Source organism: Typopeltis vanoorti, chromosome 3 (assembly GCF_054136105.1).
Source record: "Typopeltis vanoorti isolate ZY-2024b chromosome 3, IOZ_Tvanoo_1.0, whole genome shotgun sequence".
Lineage (NCBI taxonomy): Eukaryota > Metazoa > Arthropoda > Arachnida > Uropygi > Thelyphonidae > Typopeltis > Typopeltis vanoorti.
The window spans coordinates 106,498,424-106,523,632 of record NC_143551.1 but is presented as its reverse complement, the minus strand read 5'-3'; the positions used below and the strand labels follow the sequence as shown (position 1 = coordinate 106,523,632).

The window sequence follows — 25,209 nt, the reverse complement described above, 5'->3', positions numbered from 1 at the left end:
TGATAAAAGTTTAGTGGAATTAAACAGCACTTGGAAATTATTAAAAACAGTATTTAATGCTTCCAATATTTCATCTCAGTTAGAGACATTGTCACTGAGCACAAAATGAGACTTATAACACACACAAAGGCAGCACAAAACTAATTGAAACCCATGGATGAAAAACTAGAGTCCTAACTAGGTAGGGCACCCTCTATGGGATACCTGTCATCAGACAAGGATGTAACTGGGATCTTGAAGTAATAGTGTTTCCCAGTGCAACCATATTTAAATCAGGCTGATTTTTAAGAGCAGCAGCAGACTCTAAAAACAGTCTTTCTCTTCTAAATTAACTGTGATGGAGCATGATGGTCTTTTCTAAATTGATTCTGTGAGCTGTATCCAAAGCATGGTCTACAAGACCAGATTAACCATAGTCATGACTGCAGATGTATTTTTTATGTTGACGATTATTCATCTTTACCATCTGTCTCCTCAACCAATTCAATACAAAATGTGCTAAACGTAATAGAGCTAAATTTTGAAATGACATTTTGATCCACTGGTGGAATCAATGAAGTCATGTTTAGTGGAAGGAACACCATTTCAACAGGAAATAAAAACTGTAGGATGTCTAAATTTTTAGGTGGTCAGGGACATTTGTTAATCACCAATAACGCTTTGGAATCTGGGTCATTTTCTTGTAATAGCAATCCACTGGACAGAAGCTGAATATGAACCACTGCTAGAGGACGTTGCTTATCAGCCAGGCAGATGTTCCTTAGAATATCTTTTAAGCTTTCAAAGATCAGTGTGTCACTAAGTGGTAGATAAGCCCAAGAATTGCTTAAAATTTGCCAGGTATTCCACTTCTCTGGTGGCTTTTAAACCCTGATGGAATGCTTTTCTTATTAGTGGATAACAGTGTGTGTGTGTGCGCGCGTGCTGGTATGCGATTCCAATACAGGCCAGTTTCATCCACACTGAACAAGCTGGAGAAGATAGTTAGCATGCATGGTAACTGCCCTGAGCATGTTGGAGAATGATGACCACCAACACACTGTATGGTGGTTGGCACTTGCTACCTCACAAATCACTTTCATGCTGTGACTCAAATCAAGAAACATAATTCATTATATATAAGACATATGAGGGGTGTTAAAAAAACAAAAAACTTTTTAAATAGCGTGCCAATGAGCATAGAGAGCATGCTGCAGCTGCTGAATGTACCTACTGGCAGGTTTTAATAACAAATTGCCATTTGCCTAATTTTGCTATGAACATTAGTCATCAAGTTACATCCGCTGAAGTGAGCACATGCACAAGCTGTTTGTTGGATTAGTGACAAAGTGACGATGAAAGAGCTTGAAGAACAACGTATATGTGTGAAATATTGCCCAAACACACACACACACGTCTCTGTAAAAATTATACAGAGACATTTCAATTGCTTAACTAAGGATATGGGGAGGACTGTTTGAGCTGAATGTAGTGCTATGAGTGGTTTAAGAGTTTTAAAAAGGGTAGAACGTCAGTCCGTGAAAATCCCAGGCCTGGACAACCTTCCACATCAACAGATGATGACCATGTCGAGAGAGTTCATGCTTTGATCCGTGGAAATCATCGTTTAACTGTCTGAGAAGTTGCTGATGAAGTTCTTGCCATCAAATTTTGATTGAAAAACTTCAGATTGAAAAATACAGCACGAATTTTGCATCAGTGCAAAATTCGTGATGTGTTTGTTGACTGATGATCAGAAAAAGAACCATGTTGAAATCAGTCAGGAACTGCTCATCAATGCAAATGTAATGAAAACTATCTTAAGAACATCGTAGCAGGAGATGAGACGTGAGTTTTGAGAAGAAACCATAGAGGAGATTCAGGAAAATGCGATAAGAGAACTGTGTGCCATCACAGAAAGTGCATTCCAGGAGCATTCCAACAATGGAAGAAACGTTGAGAATGGTGTATTGTAGAGGGGAACTACTTTGAAGGGAAGGAACAGTGCTTAAAATGTTGTAACATGAGCAATCAAGTCTTTATAGAAAAAGTTCAGTCTTTTTTTGAACACGTGCACACACACACAAAAACATATTTTTTCACATATATACATATGAAGCAGAGAATGACTGAGTCCAAATGTTTCTGTTGCTGGCCCTTCACCTTGTTCTGGGAATTCACTAAAGATGCTGTTTGCATTTTCCATGGTGAGGAACTGACTCACAGGAATATAGCTGAATCTGATCTTCCACATACTTAATATTTTCCCTATCTTTTCCAATAAAGTGCTCCTAAAACCTATCAGCATTCTTGTAGCCAACTCAGTGGATATGTTTTATTGTAGGAAGCCTTTATCTTCTAACGTTCTCTTCAGAATTGTTTTGATGACTGATAGTGTTCAGCTTAAAACATAACTAATGTCTGCCTGGCATGCATTCAACTCAAATGGCAAGAACACCTGTATTTTAATATTCAGCATGATACTCTTCCTTTACAGCAGCTCCAACATTACTAATTGCATACCTTTTGTCAGCTATTAAGGATCAAAACTGTTGTATGCTTACCCTTGTGGCTAGCATACAACAGTTTTGATACATTTGTGCTCAACATACTATATAGTGCTGTATAAATATATCAATATAAAACATATATATATATAACACATTCTGGTTAATTGGTCACACCAGTTAATTAGGGCAGCCATTTTATTGGGATAAGTCTGGAAGAACAAAAACAAAATGAGAATATAACAAGAATTCACTTAATTTATTTGGGATACAATGCTATTTAACGGGGCAAGCCAGTAACCTCTACCACATAATGTATTAAAAAACTTATGCGATCTTGACTCAAAAATTTAGTGCTGATGACACTTGCAATACTGAAGAAACAGGGCTATTTTATTGTGCAACACTGGATGGTTCGTTGTGTTAAAAACATTCTACACTGTTTGGATCAATGAAAGTAATAGATCGTGACAATGTCAAAAACTAGTAAACAAAAGCTGTTAGTTATTGGAAAAGGACAGGCCGATGCTTTAGAAACTTTACCAATTCAGTACTATGCAAACAAATGCATGGAATTTTTTAAGAATTGGCTTTTGAGTTGGAACATGGAATTACAATGGAAATCAAGACAATTTTTACTGGTTCTTGCTAAGAAGGTCAGCACAAAAGTTAATCTCTTACAAGCAATGCAATTTACAGCAAACGGTTGGCAAGGAATCAGCCACATAAACATTCAAAAATGTTCTGCTCATTGTGGTCTTAAGCATTCAATCATGGATATGCTGGATATGGTCAACAGCAAAACTGACACTCCATTAGATGTGAGCCACATCAGAAAGAATGAAGCATTTTCATTCATTGACGGCCATGCTTAATACTATAATGAAAATGAAGATTTTGAGGAGGAAACTGAAGCAAAATATCAGAGGACATTAGAAGTAAAGGAAAGTGATAAGGATTACTTCCAAGTTTGAAAGAGCGACTAGAAAATTTATGACTGGATTCCAACTAGATTTCATGCAGAGAGGCAATATTATATCAAGACTAAAAACCTGCACTGATTTTGTTTTGGTTGGTTGATAAGGTTGATAGAGAAAAAAGAGGGGATATGATAGAAACATTGAAGATGCTAAAAGGGTTTTATAGAATTGATACAGAGGAAATATTTCAGCATTGGCTACAGAGATAAAACATGTGGTCATCCCTGGAAATTGAGTAAGGGTGAGGTTGGTAAGGTGTGAAGACTAGATTTTTTGCTTTGAGAATAGCAAATGGAATGGATTGCAAGTCATTTTTGAGCACTTTGTCTGTCAATGGGTTTAAGGAAAAGTATGATAGATATTCAGTTTGGGTTTTCCACAATTAATCTTCAGGCTCCTGTGTAATAATAATACCTTCCAAAACAATTGTGCCTTTCAGTTTTCCTCTCTGCATCATAACAGAGCCTCACTAACATCCTTAATCTTCTCACTTGCTAAACTTGATTTTATGATGCTCTCATCAAGTACTCCTCTTATCACAGAATCACCATATAAAACTCTTTTCTTAACCTCCCCCCCCCTCTCTCTTTTGCTATTTCATACTCTGCTTTTTCTTCTTTTGCTCCTCTTCTTTCTTTCACTTCTATGTTACTCACTAGTTGTTTTACCAATCATTCCAGCTCATGTTTTGTCCCATGAAGGCCTCCACATAAGTGCACTCTCTTTCTCCTTTATCTCTTCATCGTTCTCATCTTCCATGCTATCATCTATATGATGTTCATCTTTGTTCATATCCATCAATGTATTTTCAATGCCTAATCTTGTTAACATTCACACTTTTCCTATTGTCATTGACTATAATACTATCATGCTTGTTATTCTTCCCTTATCTTCTGACACCCACTCACTGGTATCACTTTTCCCTTCTAATTCTTTCTCACGTTTTGTCCCATGAAGGCCTCCACATAAGTGCACTCTCTTTCTCCTTTATCTCTTCATCGTTCTCATCTTCCATGCTATCATCTATATGATGTTCATCTTTGTTCATATCCATCAATGTATTTTCAATGCCTAATCTTGTTAACATTCACACTTTTCCTATTGTCATTGACTATAATACTATCATGCTTGTTATTCTTCCCTTATCTTCTGACACCCACTCACTGGTATCACTTTTCCCTTCTAATTCTTTCTCACGTTTTGTCCCATGAAGGCCTCCACATAAGTGCACTCTCTTTCTCCTTTATCTCTTCATCGTTCTCATCTTCCATGCTATCATCTATATGATGTTCATCTTTGTTCATATCCATCAATGTATTTTCAATGCCTAATCTTGTTAACATTCACACTTTTCCTATTGTCATTGACTACAATACTATCATGCTTGTTATTCTTCCCTTATCTTCTGACACCCACTCACCGGTATCACTTTTCCCTTCTAATTCTTTCTCCCTCAGTAAAGAACACATCTCACACCCATGTTAAGGTATAATGTGGATAGGAAGAAGAAACTTTCTTGAATAGTATGCTACTCATCCAATAGAAATGGAAATAATTTTTGTAACACTTCACTAGCAATTAGACAACTAATCATTAATCACAATACCTCAAGCTTATTTCAGAGGTGGTTAAAAGCTTTGCATTGTAGGAATTTCTTCATATAATGAAAATTTTTACTCACCAGAAGATTAACAGTACAGCTCATTCTTTTATCTTTATTTTCCTCACCCTCCATTACATTCCTATAGAAAAGAAAAGAAAAAACATACAGCTTAAATAATTATTATTATTATGTAGGTTTATATCCACAGGATACAAAGACTCATTGTAAGTAGCCCACATAAACCATTATTCACATAATACCCATCATACTTCCCTTAAGCTCAATCAATGTAAAGCATTCACAAGTATCTCTGGCAAACCTATTCCATTCACTCACCTCCTCCCAAGCAAAAAATGTAGTCTGTAAATTCTTATTAACCACTTCTCTTAAATTCCAGAGGTGAACACTGTTCTTTTCTTGTCATATATTGAAAAATTTCTTCTGCAATCCCTTCAGTATCTTATGTGTTCCTATCATAATCCCTCTTTTCTGCCTCAACTAAATTTGTACCCAATACACCTTCAATCTGTATTGATAACTTGTGGCTAATTACCATTTTATAATATACTGCTCCTTCTTAAGTCATATATCACATCACATTACATCCTATATATTAGTATCTTATTTTCATACATAATTCACACAAGTTATGCTGGATTAATTCTCAACTCCTTTCTTTAGGAGACTCATTGGTTAGGAATCTGAAGTTGTTTTATTATTTTTTATTTTAATAGTCAATTATTTAAATTTTTAAAATGATTAACTTTGTATGACAGCTGTGATGCTTACTTCTTTGACAAAAGAAACAAAACTCAATGGTGGAGAAGTTCTACAGCGAATAGTGGGAGATCAGGGGAGAACCAGAGGTCATCCCTGGAAACTGTATAAAGAGGGTGTGAGTAGGGGAGTGAGAGGCAGGTTTTTTTCGTGCAGAGTTGTGAATGATTGGAATGCCTTGCCTGAGAGTGTGGTGTCTGCAAGGAGTTTGAATGTGTTTAAGACCCGGTATGATGAGATGTGTGTGAGATAAAAGGACCTCCTAGATGAGTCTTTGACTCCATGAGGTCTTGTTTAATAATAATAATAATAATAATAATAAAAGAACACCAATGGTGCTTCAGACAAAAGAAGCCCCAGAGATGAATCACAGGTAACATGAAGCTAATGTCTCAAACAAGGCATCCAAAGGTACCAAGTGTCCTGGACCGCTTACAGCAACTATGATGAATACAAAACTTAAAAAGCTCCATGCCAGCTCGATCGTCGCCTGGAATAACAAGGATCACATTGCTTGTTTGGATGGAAGGCAATCTTCGAAAAATAAGTTACAGTCCCCTAAAACAACACTCTCTCAAGATAGAAGGACTATCTAAATCCAAAGCCGAAGTCATTGGCAAAGTGTGACTATGCACACATCTTGGCTCTCCAAGATGTGTGCATAGTCTCTAAAGACCACCCTCAGCCAACAATCAGAACCATCCTCAACAGATTCCCTAATAGCCAGCATTGTTCTACATTAATAGAGACAGGCACATCAATCCCAGCCACCATCAGAACACCAATTGCTAGATGGAACCCTCGCAGGTCCAACTAGAATGCATTTCAGAAACAAATTGAGCAAACCATTACAGCAATTCCACCCACTCCTAATTGCTATCCAAGATTTGTTAAACTAATCAAAACTGCAGTCAAAGCCTCTATTCCTAGAGGCTACAGAAAACATCCCATGCTGGAGTAGAGAAACTGAGGAACTTTTTGCCAAATATGAGGAAACTGAAGACCCCCCAACTGTTGCTAAGGAGCTCATAGCAACCTTGGATAAAAACAGAAAGGAAAGATTGATCTCAACCATCCATGAACTCGAATTTACCACATCTAGCCGGAAAAACTGGTCACTTCTGAGAAAATTAGGTGGAGCAAAGCAAAAACCAGCAACACACAAAACAACAGAGATAACTCCTGATCAAATGGCTAATCATTTATTGAAAACCTCCAAGATATGTCCCAGCTCTATCAGGAAAATTACTGTGCAATCTTCAATCAGACAAATCCTGAAGACAGGACCCGAGCTTCCTGAACTTGTACACCCAGTATCTCGGGAAGAGGTACACCTTTTCTCAGAAATTATAATACGTGGTAAAGTACCACATCTGTGGCGGGAAGCCAAAATAATTGCATTGCCCAAACCAGGGAATGATCCAAATGATGTGAAAAATCTATGACCTATCTCCTTGCTTTGCTCCGCCTTTAAGCCCTTTGATAGAATTCTCCTTAAAAAGAATTTCACCACTCATCAAAAGAGCACTCCCGACTGAACAAGCTGGCTTCAGGCCAGGAAGAAGTTGCTGTGACCAGGTCCTGGCCCTAACAACACAGATTGAAACAGGCTTCCAGAAGAAACTTAAATCTGGAGCCACTTTCATTGATCTAACATCAGCTCATGACACAGTCTGGATTGGGAGCCTCCTCCTAAAGCTAGGAAATATTATAAGGTGCAAAAAAACTTTCCAGCTTTTTGAATCCATTCTCTCCAACAGAAAGATCCGTGTCCATATTGGTGGAAAAAAGAGCTGGCCCAGATTCCTTCACAACGGTCTCCCTCAGGGCTCTGTGTTATCCCCTTTACTTTTTAACATCTACGTGTACGACTTACCACATACCAGGTCAAGCAAGTATATGTAGGCTGATGACCTAGCGATCCTATTGAATCTACCTCCTTTGCCAACCTGGAATCAACCTTGAACACAGACCTGAACATCCTGGAAGAGTACTTCAAGCAGTGGTACTTGAAGCCAAATCCAACAAAAACTGTGTCCACAGTATTTCACCTGAACAATGCAGAGGTGAATCGACACCTCAACCTTTCTTTCTGTGGAAAAATGGTAGAACACAAGCCTCACCCGAAATACCTCGGAGTGAGCCTGAACAGAAGCCTAACCTATAAAAGGCACATCACCGACCAGTCCAACAAAATTAAAACGAGAAACAATATCATTTCAAGGCTTGCTGGAACAACTTGGGGTTGTGGTGCAGAAGTCCTAATATCGTCTGCACTAGTCCTCACATTTTCTGCAGCAGAATATTGTGCCCCTGTCTGGGAAACAAGTGCATGATTTTTAATGAAGATGGTAAATTAAATATGGAAATAGACAACAGAATCAACAAAGCTGGTATGGTAGGAGGTCAACTGAATAAATTTATATGGGATAAGAGAGAAATTAGCCAAAACAATAAACTACCTGTATACAAGAGAGTGTTCCAATCAATTTTAACTTACGGATTGAGAGCTGGGTTAGAAGTAAAACACTTGACCAAAGATTAGAGACCACAGATATGATAGTCCTGAGAAAGATTAGGGGCATGAACAGATGGCATCAATGGCAATATCATATTAAAAACGAGGATATTAGAAAAGAACTTGATATTGTCAGCATCCAGGAATGCATTAGCAAGAGCTAATCTTAGGTGGTATGGTCACTTACGCAGTTTGGAAGAGGAAAGATTAGCAAAAACGAGTGTTTTCTGCCAGGTTGGCAGGAAAAAGACCTAGATGAAGACCAAGATATAGGTGGATTATAGTGGCTTAGAAGACAGAAATATAAGACCTGATAATATTGGAGTGTTGACAGGTAACAGACTGATTTGGAGGAAAATTGCAGATAGGAAGGTAATAATGGTGTAAATTTTTCATGTAGTACTATCATATCCTGTACACCCCTTGAGGATATATATCAGGAATTTGATGATGATGATAATGATGATGTCTGACTTACTACATACCAGCTCAAGCAAATATGTATACGCCAATGATCTTGCTATCGTACACCAGTCTACTTCCTTTGCCAACCTGGAAACAACCTTGAACACAGACTTGAACATCCTGGAGGTGTACTTCAAGTAGTGGTACCTGAAGCCAAAATCCAACAAAAACTATGTCCATGTCATTCCACCTCAACCTCTCTTTCTGTGACAAAAAGGTAGAACATGAGCCTCACCTGAAATACCTTGGAGTGAGCCTGGACAAAAGCCTAACCTATTAAAGGCACATCACCAACCTGTCCAACAAAGTTAAAAAGAGAAATAATATCATCCCACGACTTGCTGGAACAACCTGGGGTTGTGTTGTTGATGTCTTAAGGTTGTCTGCACTAGCCCTTGCATTCTCTGCAGCAGAATACTGTGTCCCTGTCTGGGAAAGAAGTGCGCACACTAACATTATAGACACCCAGCTAAACTCTACCATGCGCACAATTAGTGGGACAGTGAGAAGCACCCCTCACTCCTGGCTGCCTGTCCTATCTAACATTGCTCCACCAAACATACAGAGAAGACAACCCTCGATTAAAGAATTTAATAAAGCAATGAGCAACCCACTCCTGCCCCTGCACCAGACTCTCCTAAATCCGCCTAGTCTCTGCCTAAAATCTAGAAAGCCTCTCTGGTCCATGGACGAACTCTCTTCAGCTGCCTTGCCATCAATACCTGACATGTGGAGAGAATACTGGTCCAACAATTTCCCAAGAAACGTCTTCCTGGTAAAAGATCCCTGTGTTCTGCAGCCTGGTTATGCTCTTCCTAGTAAGATTTGGTCATCAATCAACAGGATTAGAAGGGCAGATGTGGCTACTACTACATAAATGGGGGCTATTAGACCACCCTTATTGTGATTGTTCTCCCGTGGCTCAGACAATTACTCATATTGTGAATGACTGCCCAAGGCGCCATTTTCACAGCAGTGGCCTACAGGACATCCACAAGGTGATGGATGAGGCCTTGAATTGGTTTTCCAGACTGGACATTGAACCTGTAGTTGTTCTGTATCCCTTTTGCCACAAGAATAAATAAATAAATAAATTATTATTATTATTCAGGATCTCCATAGATTTATAAGACCAATCATGAGAGACTCATCTTAGAAAACACAAAGTATCATATTTACACATTATAGGAATGCCACAGTAAAATTATTTATTAATCAAATTAATATTTATTAATGGATTACTATTATTAATTAATGTGAAATCGGATTAATTTATTAATAATTAACAAATATTTCATTTTACATTGTATAAGATGATATCAGCAGTGATGGTTAAAAACCAAATCAGAAATTTGAATACAAAAGAAGAGTGAAATTCATGCATTACAATGGAACCATTTCAGGAATGTAGTAGTTAGGATAAAACACTGTTATTGTGATATATAATTATTTAAATATAACTGTAGAGGAGGGGAATTGCAGATGAAAAGAGATTATGGAAGATATATAAAGAAAGGTGAAGAACAGTTGCATGAAGAATGTAAAACTTTGGCTAGGAAAGCAACAAGTATTGCAAGGAGAAAAAAAAATATTTCAAGGAGTTTTCTTGGTATGTGGCAAGTAGAAGGAAAAATAACTGTGTACAGATTAATGTGCTGAATGAAGATGGGAATCAGTTGACCAATGCAGATGACATAGTTGAGCTATTAAATGATCACTTTATTAGAGTGTTCCATCCTGGTATAGTATGCTTTATTCCTTGAGGGATAACAAGTGGTGAAGTGTAACAAGTGAATGAAGAGGATGTATTCTGAATATAGAATATGGAAAATGCCAATAAAGCAGAGTAACTAGATGGAATTTCACATGCTTTAAGGGAATGTACTGTAGAACTGGTCATACGATTAACAACTTAGATGTTTAATGAAAGTCTTACAGTGGAAGTCCTGGAGAGTGGAAGGATGGTAAGACAGTGCTATTACATAAAGATAGTGTAAAATGGAGGTACCAAAGTACTATATAGGCCAACCAATTTGTATTTCTTCTGTAGTTGTTAAGATTTTGTAGAAAATGGTAAGAAATCACATATATAGATAGAAAGAGAGGGAGATGGACAGATGAGGGCAATGGATGAGGTTAAGACAACTGGACTTTTTTTATTTTATTTTACAAAGGCATTTGACAGGTTACCACATGGCAAGGTTTCTAATTGGCAGCATATGGGTTTGGATATCAGGTAGTGCACTGCATTTTGGTAACTGACTTTATGATAAATATTGGAGAGTTGCACATTGGGGAGTAGTATCAGGGATTAGGAAGGTTACAAGTTGAGTTACAGAGTTCAGTACTAGGACTATTACTGTTCAACGTTTATGTTAATGACATTATCACAGGACCACAGGGAGATAATCAGCTGTTTGCAGATGATGTGAAGCTTGGGAGGGTTATTAGTAATAGTACTGATATTTTGGCTCTTCGAGAAGATTTGAATAAGCTGGAAAGGTGGGAAAATGAATAGGTATACAGCTTAATGGAACTAAGTGTAAGGTTTTGGAAATTGAAATTCACATACGGAGTGCTTCATACTCACATGGTGGAGTTATAGTGGAAGAAGTGGAGGAAACAAAAGATCTTGGGTTGACTGTAGACAGAGTTTTTGTAGAATTGCTGCAATATTGAGGAGGATGGAATGGTGGTCCTACTGTATCAAGCTTTGATCAGATTGTATCTGGATTTCTGTGTTCAGATCTAGTACATAAGATTTGAAAGGCATGAAGTAACTTTAGAGAAAGTATACAGAAACAGATAACAAAAATGATATCAGAACTGTACAATGTTGATTACGAAGGATAGACAGAAGGCATGCAAACCTGCAGAGTTTGATATATATAAGACAAAGGGATGGGACATATGATTGAGATGTTTAAGCAAGTGAAGGGTTATTATCAGTTTAACACTGGCGAAATTTTTCATATATTAGAAAGAAAGAAAGGAACAAGGACAAGAGGCAATTCCAGGAAGTTGCAAAATGATGTAGCAGATAAAAGGGTAAGAAGTATTATATGAGGGAGGATGTAAATGTTGTTAGAAGCAAAATCAAAGAGCGGGAAGGTGAAGATTTCCAGTCACCTGCCACGTTCTGATATCATTTTTGTTATCTGTTTCTGTATACCTTTTCTAAAGTTACTTCATCCCTTTTAAATCTTATGTACTAGATCTGAGCACAGAAATCCAGATACAATCTGATCAAAAGCTTTATACAGATGATAAAGGTGAACAAAGGACAGGTTCATCATAGCAAACAAATCAATATGCAGGTTGTGCAGAAGGAATAATGTAGGATTTGTGGACCCACTGTCTGAGTTTGACTGAAAGAAGGATGCTGATGGACCACATCTAAACGGGTTTGGTGTTAGGTGTCTAGAGAGAGAGAAAGAGCTTTGTTCACTGAGCATGCTAAAGAGCAAATTCAGTAAAACTTAAGCAATTAGGGAGGATGCAGGCGAGTGTCTGTGATGGATCCATGAGGGAAGTGAGTGCAGACATGACAAGACATTAGCAGGGCTGAGAGGATAAAGAAGCAAGTAATCAGAGGCCAGAATGGAAATCATGAACAAATGAGAAAAACAAGGTAAAGAGAAAATTATGTATGGAGACCCTATGATCAAAGTATGACAAAATCATGTTTCCTTGGCATAAAAATTAATGATATTAGTCATGGCATCAGAATGTAGAAAGGTAAGGTGAAAGAACTAATTGTCTTGGTTGGCACTAATGTGCTGAGAAGTGAGTGGTAATCTATGAAGGAGAATGTCAAAGAATTGTTGAATGAAGCAAAAATGAAGAGTAAGAAGGTAAAGGTTGTGAGTCTCCTACACAAACTAACAAGAAGTTCAGTTCATCATAACAAACAAATCATGTGGGGGATATATGAAGAGAAAGATGACCAGCAAAGTTATGAACAGTACATGGTTCAGGCAAGAAAGGTGACCAACGTGATAAGGAAGGCAAAAGGTTGTGTAGGAGGAAAATTGTAGGATTTGTGGACCTATTGTCTGTTTAAAAAATATGCTATTTATATAAAATATATATAATCTGTTAAAAAAATATGCTATTTTTTTAACTGATCATTATGTCCGACCAAAATAAGACAAGATACAAGAACAGAACTTAGCAAACCAGGTAATAACAATGATAACAGTTTGTTTTCTGGAGAATGGAAAAGACTGTAAATTTGGTCTAAGGATTTGAAGGTAGCAGTGAGTTGGGCAAGTTGGAATTTATTCAAAATTTTTGCTGTGTTCAGAAATGCATTTTATTTTATATAAGGAATAGGAGTTCTACAGACCTATTCCCTTGAGGGTTCTGAAATGTTGATGATTTTATGTGTAGTTCTTGAGTTAATAATCATTTATTAGAGCCATTTACTTAATAGTTTCTAATTGATGTCAAAGAGATATTTTAGAAGCATTGATTTTATGTGCTCTAAATACAAAGGATTTTAATTCCATAGTTTTCAGACAGACAACTGTTCAAATGAGATCGGACTATAGTGAGACCCATAAAAGTTGGTTTTCAGATAGAAGTTGAAAGGTATCATTCAATTTAGGTGTGATGAATATGATTTAAAAAAAAAAAAGATATTGCTCCAAAGACAAAACGCAACTCTAATTTTTACCTTGCATTTACCAAGTTCCATGCTCCTGCATCTTGTCTTATTTTGGTCAAAGAGAAGAATGGCAGAGCAACATCCAGTTTATGAAACCTCATAAATCTAGTCTGGTTCAACATGAAATAGAGAGCACAGGCTATAGGATAATACCAGACTCTTGCATAAATATAATTAAAAAATTGAACAAATCTTGAAAGAAAGTGTTGAAGTCTTACTACATCAGTCTACTTACTTAAATTTAAGTAACGCCTTTCTATTCCAATGTTTGGAAACTGTTACCCTCAAACATATTAAATATTTATAACATATATATATATATACATATATATATATATATATATATACACAGTCATACCTCGACTTACGCGAATCCAGAGTGACACGATTTCTTATACGTATTCCCATTCCGCTTCACGCCTCACCATTAGTCTCTGGCACCGGCCGCATTCGCCAGTGTCACACATGCTGTGAACAAGCACTAACGTGTTTCGTGCAGTCTTCATTCATACACGATTTTCATAGTCTACAAACCTTGCAATTGTTTAATGTTATGTTCTTGATAAAAATGTTATCACATAAAAAATAATAATGTCGTCCAAAAGAAGCAAGTCCGATTCTTCTACAGCTAGCAAGAAAAGAAAAACATTGACATTGGAAACAAAACTCGACATTATTAAGGATTTTGAAGGCGGAATGAAAATTTGTGAGCTAGCAAAGAAGTTCGATCTACAGGAATCCACAGTAAGAACAATCATAAAAGAAAGATTTTACAGATTTTGAAGGACATAGATTCTAACGAGGAACGAATTGTAGCCACAAGGCAAGGAATAAAAAAATCATTAGCTTGCTATGAAGAAATTTTATGTGACAAGTAAAAGACATTATGCCGTCAGATGAATTTATAAGATTTTATGAAACCGTCAACATCGAAATAACTTTCTTTTTTTTATGTACGAAAAACTACAATTATGATTGTATTTCTTAAAAAATATAGGTGTTTTTGCCTCAGATTTAAAAACACATTCATAAAACTCCATATACACATACTGATTCAGGCTTTTATGCTGGCAGAGTGAAGGTCTACCTGTACAATCATCATTTATTCATTCATTCATTCTGGTCTTATGTTCAGCTGAAACAGGAATTGAAAGCGTAGTTCATCTATCTGGTGGCTGTGATTTATCTAGCCTACCAGAATCCATACCAGGGTAATATCGTTAGAGGTGCATAGAGCATTCATAGAACAGTTCATCACTACCTGAACTGTTCTACAAAAAGTCATGAAACAAAAGTAGATATAAATGAAACACTAATTATTCTTTACTGTGCTATAAAGCCTTTGGCTATAATGACAATTTTAATGTATTATGGAAGTAATTTTACTAATTTCTGGTAAAATGTAAGATGAAGAGAAAACAAGTTTGCAAGAATTAATGTGTAGGCCATGTAGGAGGAATGGTGTGCACTATGTAGTCCTATTGAATATGAAGGAGGGAAAAACTTATATAAGGCTGATGGATTATGCTTGAATGGTTGGAGTTAGGTGTCTGGAGAAAGCATTCCTCACAGTGTGAAGTCATGAAATGTGCAAAGTAAAGAAAACTAGAGCTATTGGGAGAGGAATACAAGTGTATGAGAATAAACAAAAATGCAGAATCTAGTCTCTCAGGTAATGAAACTGAATAGAAGGTATAAAGGTAGTTGTGGACCTAAGAGAATACTGCAGTTTATGTATACTAATGCCAGAAGTATCAAGAATAATGGGAAAGAGTTTCTGGTATTTGTTTGGGCAATCTTCCCAAAAACTATGGGCATTAGTGAGACTTGGCCAACAGTCACCATACAACCATGCATTTGTTGTATAAGAGAGAACAACAACGATGCAAAGAGCATTGTTGTTCTCCCTTATGGCAGATATAAGGCAATTTATATCTGCCAGATGCAGACATAAACTGCCTTAAATGCAGTGCATTTTAAGCAATTTAGAGCTTCCTCCCAGAAAGTCTGCAGCTATTCAGTTAACTTTGCTTTTATTAACTATCTGTAACCTGAATGGAGACTAACAAATATTCTGTTTGTCTTTTCTATGTCTGTATGATCCAACAGCACATTAGCAATAACTCTTGATTCCAACATTGCTGGGAATCTAGCATGGGTAAACATCAAAATTAAGGGCCTTTATTTGATAAAGCGATTGTAGAGTATTGTTGTAGCAGTTTTTTTTTTTTTGTGTTAAAGCACAAGATGTATGGAATGCAACACAACAGTAGTTACTACATTCAGGTGGCATCTGATATGAGACAATGGATCAGACAACACAAAGCAGCACTTCCAACAAAGGACTCAGATGTTGAACTGTTAGCAGAGACAGATAAAAAATCAGACTTCTCTGTGCTGTGTGGACAAAACAGTTGCAGGTAGACTGATGATGAAATATGCAATATCCACAGCTAGCATAGTGAAGTATAAATCTTTTATGGGGAAGATTATCATGTTTGGTGCAGGTAACGTCTACATTCACATCAAGAAATTTTATAATCTTTTTCACATGCATACCAAAGAGGAGAATGGCAGTCCAATGTATGTCATACTGGACTTCCCAACGAAAGGAAAAAATACTAGTTGACATGATGGTTAGGTAAGATTTTCTCTTTAGGACACATAGTTAAGTGACAATAATAGCAAGAATGCAAGTTCATCTGAAACAATGTACTTTTGTGCAGAATACTGTGCTCCAGTCTGGTATTCGAGTCATTACGCTGGCAAGATCAACGTGCAACTTAATGATACCATGAGAATCATCACGGGATGCATAAAGTCTACACCTGTTGAGTGGCTACCAACACTCTCTAACATCATACCACCAGACATAAGGAGGAAAGCTGCCAATAACAGAGAGTAGATAAAATGTATGGGAAATAACAACTTACCCCATCCATGAGGACCTCCGAAATCTACCATCTATTCGCTTAAATTAAGAAACCTGATCTGGAAAAATCAGCAACCAGATACATATTCTCCTGAAACTGAAATGAAGAATTGCTGGCTTACTTGAACAGTAAAAAATGGACACCTCATAGACTCCACAATAGAGGCCCCTAGCTTTGACAGCAGTGGAGCACACTCAACTGCCTGAGGACAGGCCATGCCAGATGTACAAGTGGGACCTGCATCAATCCTCAACATGTGATTATGGTGCTGATCAACAGACCATCAATTCAATCACTTTATTCAGGACTGCCCATTGGGAGTTTTCAGGGCACATTGACGGACCTGTTCCAGGTTACCTCGAATATATATATATACACACACACTAGGGGACTCTTCCCCCACGACGCCTACGCCACCCCCCTGTTCTGGACTGGTAGGCCGGTTCTCCTTGAATTCCGATGACTCGAATTTTGAAGACTCGACACTCAGGGTAGCCCATGAGTTTCAAAACATTTCAAATAACTTGACAAAATCGTTACAGCCTACATCTGTTTCAAGCCGACGTCACATCCATTTCCAATTTCAGCTTATCATTTTATAGTATAGAGTAGATATTCACTTTTCTATTTTTATCTTTCTATTTGCACAAACACAACCCAATACGAAATGTATGTAGGATAATTGGAGGAATGCCATCAGTATCAGACTTTTTTTTGTGTCTAATTTAAACAATAGTTTTTTTTAATCTCTTTCTGGAAAAAGGATACAAGGGCACTGTATATTGGGCACTGTGATGGTTGGTGGCATTTCCTGTTATCAGTTACGTATGCAGTGGAAGAAAAGTGTGAAGCCAGGAGACTGGCTTTTTCTGTAGGTGATGATGCAACAGAGCCATCTGGGTATGATAGGGATGAGAATAGTGTTGGCCAAATGTTATGGCCAGTTGCTTTGGCAAAAGACCAAAAGGCTTGGCTTATGTTTAGGCAGGCTGCAAGTTTACTTGCATCTATTTCAGACTTAGGTATAAGCATTGAAGGAGGATGGAGTTCTTGATGTAAGACAGTTGTGGTATACTTGATTTTTCATTTGTACAGCCCTGGCACATCTTTTGGAAAACTAGGGTTTAGTTAGGGGGGGGGGCAGCAGTTCAGAGAAGAGTGGGGGATACATGTTTCCATGCCAGTGAGGATTATTTTGGTGATACACTTGGTGCATATGTTTTGGTTGGAAGGCCGGAAACAATAGTCTAATCATGGGAATGAAGCATAGAAGTCACGGAGGCCGTCCCATTTGGCACTGTTATAGTGCCAAACTACTCTTGTGTATGGGAATGATTGTGTAAGTGTTGTTGCATGGGGGGGGGGGTGAGTACTAGATTGTGGTCAGAATTACACGGGAGGCTCACTCCATCCACTGTGTATTTGGAAGGGGCATTGCTGAAGAAGAGATCTAGGGTGTTTGAGGAGTGGTTCAGGTCATCTGGTATTCTGGTTGGCATGTGAACAATTTGTGTAAGGTTGTTAGTGATTGCAAATGTTTAGGCATCTCTGCCTGCAAGATTTGTATAACTGGAGAATAAGGAAAGCCAGTTGGAACAGTGGACAATAAAATCTTCTATGAGGATGATTTCATTGTGAGGAAAGGGGGACTGAAGAAAATCAATTTTTAAGGAGAGGAAATTAAAGAATTCAGAGTGGTTGGTGTCATTAGGGGAGCGATAGAGACAGCAAATGAATTTGACTAATTGGAAAAGGGATATTTCAACCAAAGAAGGTCAAAGTTGGCTGATTTTATGTTCGTGCTCTTTGGCAAGGTATGTCAGATATATGCAGATCAGAAGGATCTGCACATATATGAGTTCCTATGAAAAAGAGTGGGTGGGGGTTTGATAGACTGAAAATGTTAGTGAAGTGGATGTCACTTGATTTTTGCACTAATTTGTACTGTTTGTAGTCAATAATCCAATTGTTTTTCAAGTTGTCTTCGAAGATTATGTCCTTGTTTTCTCTGGGCAATTTTAAGTCAGGTCGAGCAGGTATGTGCGATTGGGTTCAAGTGTCCTTGAACTTGTTATTAATCGCTGTTATTAATTTGGATGTGCACGTTGGTGTGTCAATGGTTACTTTTATGAGACGTGGAGAGTTTGTTTTGTCCTTTACTCTTATTTATGGGTCCGAAAGGACAGCACCTGATGATATTTCTGGGATCAAACTCCTGCTAATGTGCTAATGTCATAACTTAGAGATTTACCATTTTCCATTAGAAAATCTGAATGAAGGTAAAGGTTTTGACTTTTCTTTTCATTCAGAGTTTAACAACAGCCCCTTTCAAACCTTCTATATGGCTAAGATATGCAGATATTCTCCATTTGGCCTCATGGCCCAGATACATTAGAATCCTCTATCAATCACTTCAATAGCCTACATCAAAGAATCCAGTTTATGATGGAAAAGGAAAATAACAATAGTTTATCCTTCTGAAACACCTCAGTAACATGCTCTGAATGGTAACCTCTCACTTCACTGTATATAGAAAACCACTCACACAGGCAGATACATTCACAAACTTTTCCGTCACCACCCCTCTCAAAAATATGGCATCATTAAAACTCTAACTAATAGAGTCTATAATCTTGGTTCCAACAGAACATCTCTTTCAACTGAACTCAGCCATATACACAACACCTTCCTATCCAATGGCTACAGTAATTACAGAGAGTTAAAAAAATAATCAGTTCCCACCCTACTTCTAGGCCATCGCTTTCAGAAGGATTTCAGAAATGCCATCACCATCCTCTAATGTTTGTGGCACATTGGAAAAAATAGCCAGGTCTTGAAAAGAGTACAACCTCTACACAGTTTTTAAGCCCCACAGGAAACTTGCTCTCCTTTTCCATTCTACCAAAGATGAGCTCCCTCCTCTCTCAATGCCTGGAGTATATAAGTACCCCTGTTCCTGCAAGTTGGCTTATTCTGACAGACAAGTAGATCAGCTACTATCCATTTAGATGAACACAAATCGTACATCTGCAATAACAACTATGGTAAACTGGGCTTGCAGACCATGTAATGGATGCAACTCACAGGAACTTCTGGATGAAAACCACCATGCTCCACCATAGTACATTTAAAAAGGAAAGACTGGTTTTGGAAACTGCAGCAGCATTCAGAAATCAACTTAATTTAAACAAATACAGATGCATAAAACTTCCCAAAATTTGGTAAACAACGATTGTCAGAAGTCCCAGTTTACATCCTAGGCCGTCTACAAATGCCCATAGAGGGCACACCACCTAGATAGGACTTTAGCATCACTTACGTGTTTCATTAAGTATAGTGTTGTCTTTGTGTGTGTTATAAGTGTTTTTTGTACTCCCTGAAGATGTCTCAGTGATTGAGACAAAATACCGGAAGCATTAAAATTAGTTTTTAATCCTTTCCTAGTTCTGTCAATACTCCTTAAACCTTCAACATGTTATCTCAGCACTTAAGCCTTAACAAATGAATCGGAAGACTTATTACAGGAGATCATTATCATTATGCACAGGATCACTTACAAGCTCTTAATACATTCCATTCAGGCAGATACAAATACTGGCTGGCCTGGTTGAACAATTGGTTAGCGTATCCACTCTCCAGCCAAAAGGCTGCAGGTTCGAATCCCGCTGGGGGCATGGATGTTTGTGATTGTCTGTGAAAATACTAATGGCAATGGCATTGGTGTAGTTGCAGTTCATTGGTGGAGACAGAGAGTTGTAGAGTAGGTGCCCTCCCTCGATAAGTCTTTGGACTACCTGGAGGTGTCTGAAAATAATAATGATAATAACTATTACCTGTTTAAAGAACCCACTTCTCAGTCTCTTACTCACAACCTCCTTATACAGTTTCCAAGGATGGGCCCATCCTGTCTACCTCCATTCTATGAAAAATCCCAATCTCATCCACATCTGGTAACCTATCACCAAGTTATGTGTCTTTCATACTCCCTTTGATAGGATCAAAGATATTTTCATCCCCAGGTAATCAGAGCTTCACACAGTAATCCATCAGACTGAACAAATTTCTCCTGTAAAATAGTCCAATGAATAAGGGGAATGTTTTACATATTATGGTTCCATATGATGGAACTAACTTCTGCTTCTATATGTGAAGGGCCTCATCACTGCCATAACCCATTGCACTATCCTCAAAATTTTAGCAACACCACCCCTACGCTTCAGATCACATTCCTCCACCACATCTACAATATCAGATTTCTCATCTTCTTCACTTCCTTTAAAATTTCCCTACTAATTGCATACTTCACATCCAACCTTGCATACTAATTTCAAAACTTTACATTTTGCAAAACAGAAATGATAGCTCCACTCAAATGATCAATCAGAATTTATTCAAATCTTCCTGTAAGGCTACATCTGCTCCACCACTCCTCACAATTCTTAACTTTGCATCATCTGCAAACAACTACATGTCTCCAGTTAAGCCTGCCACAATCCTCTTAGCATGTTACACAATAATGTGTCCCGAAACATACCCCTCCTAACTCTAGTACACTATTAGTGACCATTCTCTCATGGGATACAGCTCTTCTAAACATAACTTCCTAACACCAATTCAACAGCCAATCACATGCCCAACTCATTAATATCTTATTTAATCCCATTTATTTCAGTTTATTTATGTTTAGATTTTGTGAAGTTCTTGGATAGATTGCTACACGAGAAGATGATAACTAAATATCCTGTCATTTGTTAATTTGCATTTGTTACATTATTGTAGCACATAAGTAGACTACTAAAATATTCTGCCCTTTAACAAACCTATGATAATCATCACAGAGAACACCACACACACACACACAATTATGTACATAATTCTGGATCCTAGTTACCCCCAATCTTTCCAACACCTCAAGATACACAAATTGACTTACAATAATTAGTAGCAACAATCTTATCATCCACTTTGTTAAGTAGAACAATTTTACCTACTTTCCCCATCTCTGAGACTGGTCTTGTTGCAACTCCTTTTAAACCATACTCTCATCACTGAAGCTCATTATGTCTCACTAATGAGGATGAACTGTTAAATGAATATATCAGCTATATGCTTTGCAGTCTTTAACCTTACAGCCCTTACCACTGAGTAACATTCCTGGCCTGCTCTTTATGCTTCTTATATAACTGATTATTACCATTCATTTTGTGCTACTTGCAAAATACCTTCCTTTCCCATTTGTATGTCTTAAACTCTTCATTCATTCATTTTATACCTACATTTAACTTTTTGATCTTAGGAATGAATTCAAACACTACCATTTTTAAACAGTTTTTGATTAGTTCCCAAGAATCATTTACTTCCTTTCGACATAGCCTTATCCCATGCAATCTCAGTGAGAATATATTTAATTTCTTTAAATTAAATATAATTCTTAAGAGGGACAGAAATGAGAACAGAATAGTAGAGACTGACAGATACTAATATATACTAATTTGTTCTCCATTAATTAACAGAAAAAGAGTCTATAATAATCAGAATGATTTAATCAATGCTTACCTGTAATCTAAAAGTCTTTCCAATAATCGTGTTATGGAATTGATAAAAGCAATTCCATTGTCCTTCCAAGCAGGATCACTGGCTCGTACTTTCTCTAAAAGACTGAAAAGTTAGATATGATAGAAATTTTGCATTAATTTTTTTTTTTTTTTTTTTAATCAACAAAGAATTATAAAGAAACTCAACTAACAACAGATCAATACTATCATCATCATCAAATTCCTGCCATGTACCCTCAAGGGGTGTACAGGATATGACAGTAGTACATGAAAAAAATTACATCATTACTAACTTCCTATCTACAATTTTCCTCCAAATCAGTCTGTTACTTGTCAAGACGCCAACATTCACAGATCTTATATTTCTTTCATCTAAGGCACTTTGTACTGTATCAATCCACCTATATCTTGGTCTTCCTCTGGGTCGTTTTGCTGCCAACCTGGCAGAGAACACTTGTTTTGCTAATCTTTCTTCGCCCATTCTGTTTAAGTGACCATACCACCTGAGATTAGCTCTGCTAACGCATTCCTGGATGCTGACAATGTTAAGTTCTTTCCTAATATCCTCGTTTTTAATATGATATTGCCATTGATGCCATCTGTTCATGACTGAGAAAGATTTTGCTAATCTTTCTCAGGACTCTCATATCGGCGGTTTCTAGTCTTTGGTCAAGTGTTTTATTTCTGACCCAGCTCTCAGATTAATAAGTAAAAACTGGTTTGAACATTGTCTTGTATACAGCTAATTTAGTGTTCCGACTAATTTCTCTCTTATTCCATATGAATTTATTCAATTGACTTCCCACCATACTGATTCTGTTGTCTATTTCTATATTTAATATCTATATTTAATTTCTATATTTAACATCTTCAGTAAAAATTGTGCCTAAGTAGCTGAAATGTTTTACTTGTTCCACAGGTTCTCCATTCACAACAGAGTTGACATTTTCAATGATTCTGCCTATTTTCATTGACTTTGTCTTTTTATTGCTGACCTTCATACCATATCTATTACAACAGCTATTCAATTTAGTCAGAGAATCTTGCAGACTTGTAGCAGATTTATTTAGAAGTGTAACATCATCCACATAAAGCAAAGAACTGACATTAACATCTACAATTTTGATATCCGGTTTAATACCACTTTCCTTCATAATGTGATCCATATAGATAATGAATAACAGAGGGGATAATGTACATCCTTGTCTCACACCAGATTTAACATTAAACCATCTTCCTGTACTTCCTACAATTCTAACTGCTGACTTACCACTCAAATAAAGACTAAGTATTGCTTGATATAATGCCCCATTGACACCATATAACTGCAGGATATTGAACAGCTTCTCTCTTGGCACCTTGTCAAATGCCTTTTCCAAATTGACAAAACTTAAATACATATCTTTGTTATATTCCCATGCTTTCTCGACTATTTGTCGTAAAGTGAAGATCTGATCCTGACAACCTCTATTTGGCCTGAATCCAGCTTGTTCTTCACAAAGCTTTTCTTCCACAATTCTTCTCAACCGTTTCTGAAGTATACTTGCATAGATCTTGCCAGGAACACTCAGCAGGGAAATACCTCTGTAATTCTCACATTCAGTTTTATTTCTCTTTTTATATATGGGTACTATGAGAGCTCTACTCCAATCATCGGGAATTCGTCCCTCTGTCCAGGCTTTCTGAACTATGCAGTGCAGCCACTGTAAGACTCTCTTATACCACCATACTTTAGCATTTCTGGTCGAATATCATCTACTCCTGCTGCCTTTCCACATTTCAAGCCTTTGATGGCTTTTTCTACTTCAAGTATGGATATGTATTCCTGGCTGCATGCCTGGTCAGTGTTTTTTACCACTGTGCTGTCATCACTGCTTGTTTCATTTAGCGGTTTTTCAAAGTAATTACTCCATACTTCAAGGATATCTTTTTCTCCCGTTTTCATGTCACCTTTATCATTTCTAATTCCTTTTACAGCACTCTTTCATCCATTCTTCAGCTTCTTCAACAACTTCCAGAATATTTTGCCACCTTCTTGATATTTATTTTCTATATTCTCGCCAAAGTCCTCCAATGACTTTTATTTAGCTAGTTTTACACAGTGTTTAGTATTCTTCCATTTGTATCTGTATTCTTGAAGAGCACAAGCGGACTTATTTGCCAGGAACTTTTGATATGCTTTCTTCTTTTCCTTCACTGCCTCTTTAACTTACTGTTTCCACCATGGAGTTCTGATTTTTCCATCCTTGCAGACAACCTCACCACATGCCTCTCTAGCTGAATCAATAAGGGATTTCTTCAAGGCTTGCCACTGTATCTCCAAGGTTTGATTCCTGTTCTCACATGCTTTCGTTTTTTCTTCAATAATCTTGGTATATGTTAGTCTACAGTTCACATCTGAGAGCTACTCAACTTTTATTCGTTTTAAAACTTTCTTAAATGCCATTCTTTTCAATATGAAATTCAGTTTTATCCTGCTCAAGACTATATAGTGATCACTTCCAATTTCAAAGCCTCTGTACACTCTGGTGTCCTGCACCAGAGAGAAAACATCACTATCAACAATAACATAGTCAATGAGACTTTTCTTATTCTTTGCCTCTTCTCTCCATGTGAATTTGTGCACATTTCTATGTTAGAACATGGTGTTAGTAATAACTAGTCCACGAGCAGAAATCCAACAGATATTTGCCATTATTATTAGCTTTGCTCTTTTCTCCAAATTTTCCCAAAATATGTTTGTATGTCTGACAATTACTTCTTACTCTGCTATTTAGATTTCCAACAAGGACCAACTTTTCCATTTTCATTGTGTCAGTTGCTTTTTCTAAACATCAAAAAATTCCTCCTTTTCTAAATTAGTAGAATCTTCTGTGGGACCATAGGCACAAATAAGTCTCATTGTCCAGTTCCCTATTCTCATATTTGCCCACATTACTCTACTTGAGACTGACTGCCATTCAAGAAGATTAGCCTCGTATTTTGTGTTGAATAGGATGGCTACTCCTTCTTTTCCTTGATTGTCATTGCCTGAATAAAACATTTTGTATTTATTGCTCAGAAAGATCTCACCAGTTTTTGTCTTTTTTGTTTCAGTCACCCCTACAATGTTGATCTGGTACTTATCTAATTCCTCAGCTAGCTCCATTTCTTTGCCATTCAGGTTTCTTATGTTGATAGTACCAATCTTTAACTCTAGTGATGTTGACTTGGGGTGTGTTTT

The 25,209-nt window shown here is 37.2% G+C and overlaps 1 protein-coding gene across 2 annotated transcripts in view; it reads right to left on the bottom strand.

Moving 5' to 3' along the window:
* spg (dedicator of cytokinesis spg) overlaps positions 1 to 25,209 on the bottom strand; it is an 869,351-nt gene that overhangs the window by 205,304 nt on the left and 638,838 nt on the right. For both annotated transcript variants that reach the window (XM_090390789.1, XM_090390790.1), the window contains 2 exons: positions 21,988 to 22,089; positions 5,148 to 5,208 (listed from right to left, as the gene is read on the bottom strand). In XM_090390789.1, the coding sequence (XP_090246915.1) occupies positions 5,148 to 5,208; positions 21,988 to 22,089 (163 nt within the window). The remainder of the gene's footprint in view (positions 1 to 5,147; positions 5,209 to 21,987; positions 22,090 to 25,209) is intronic.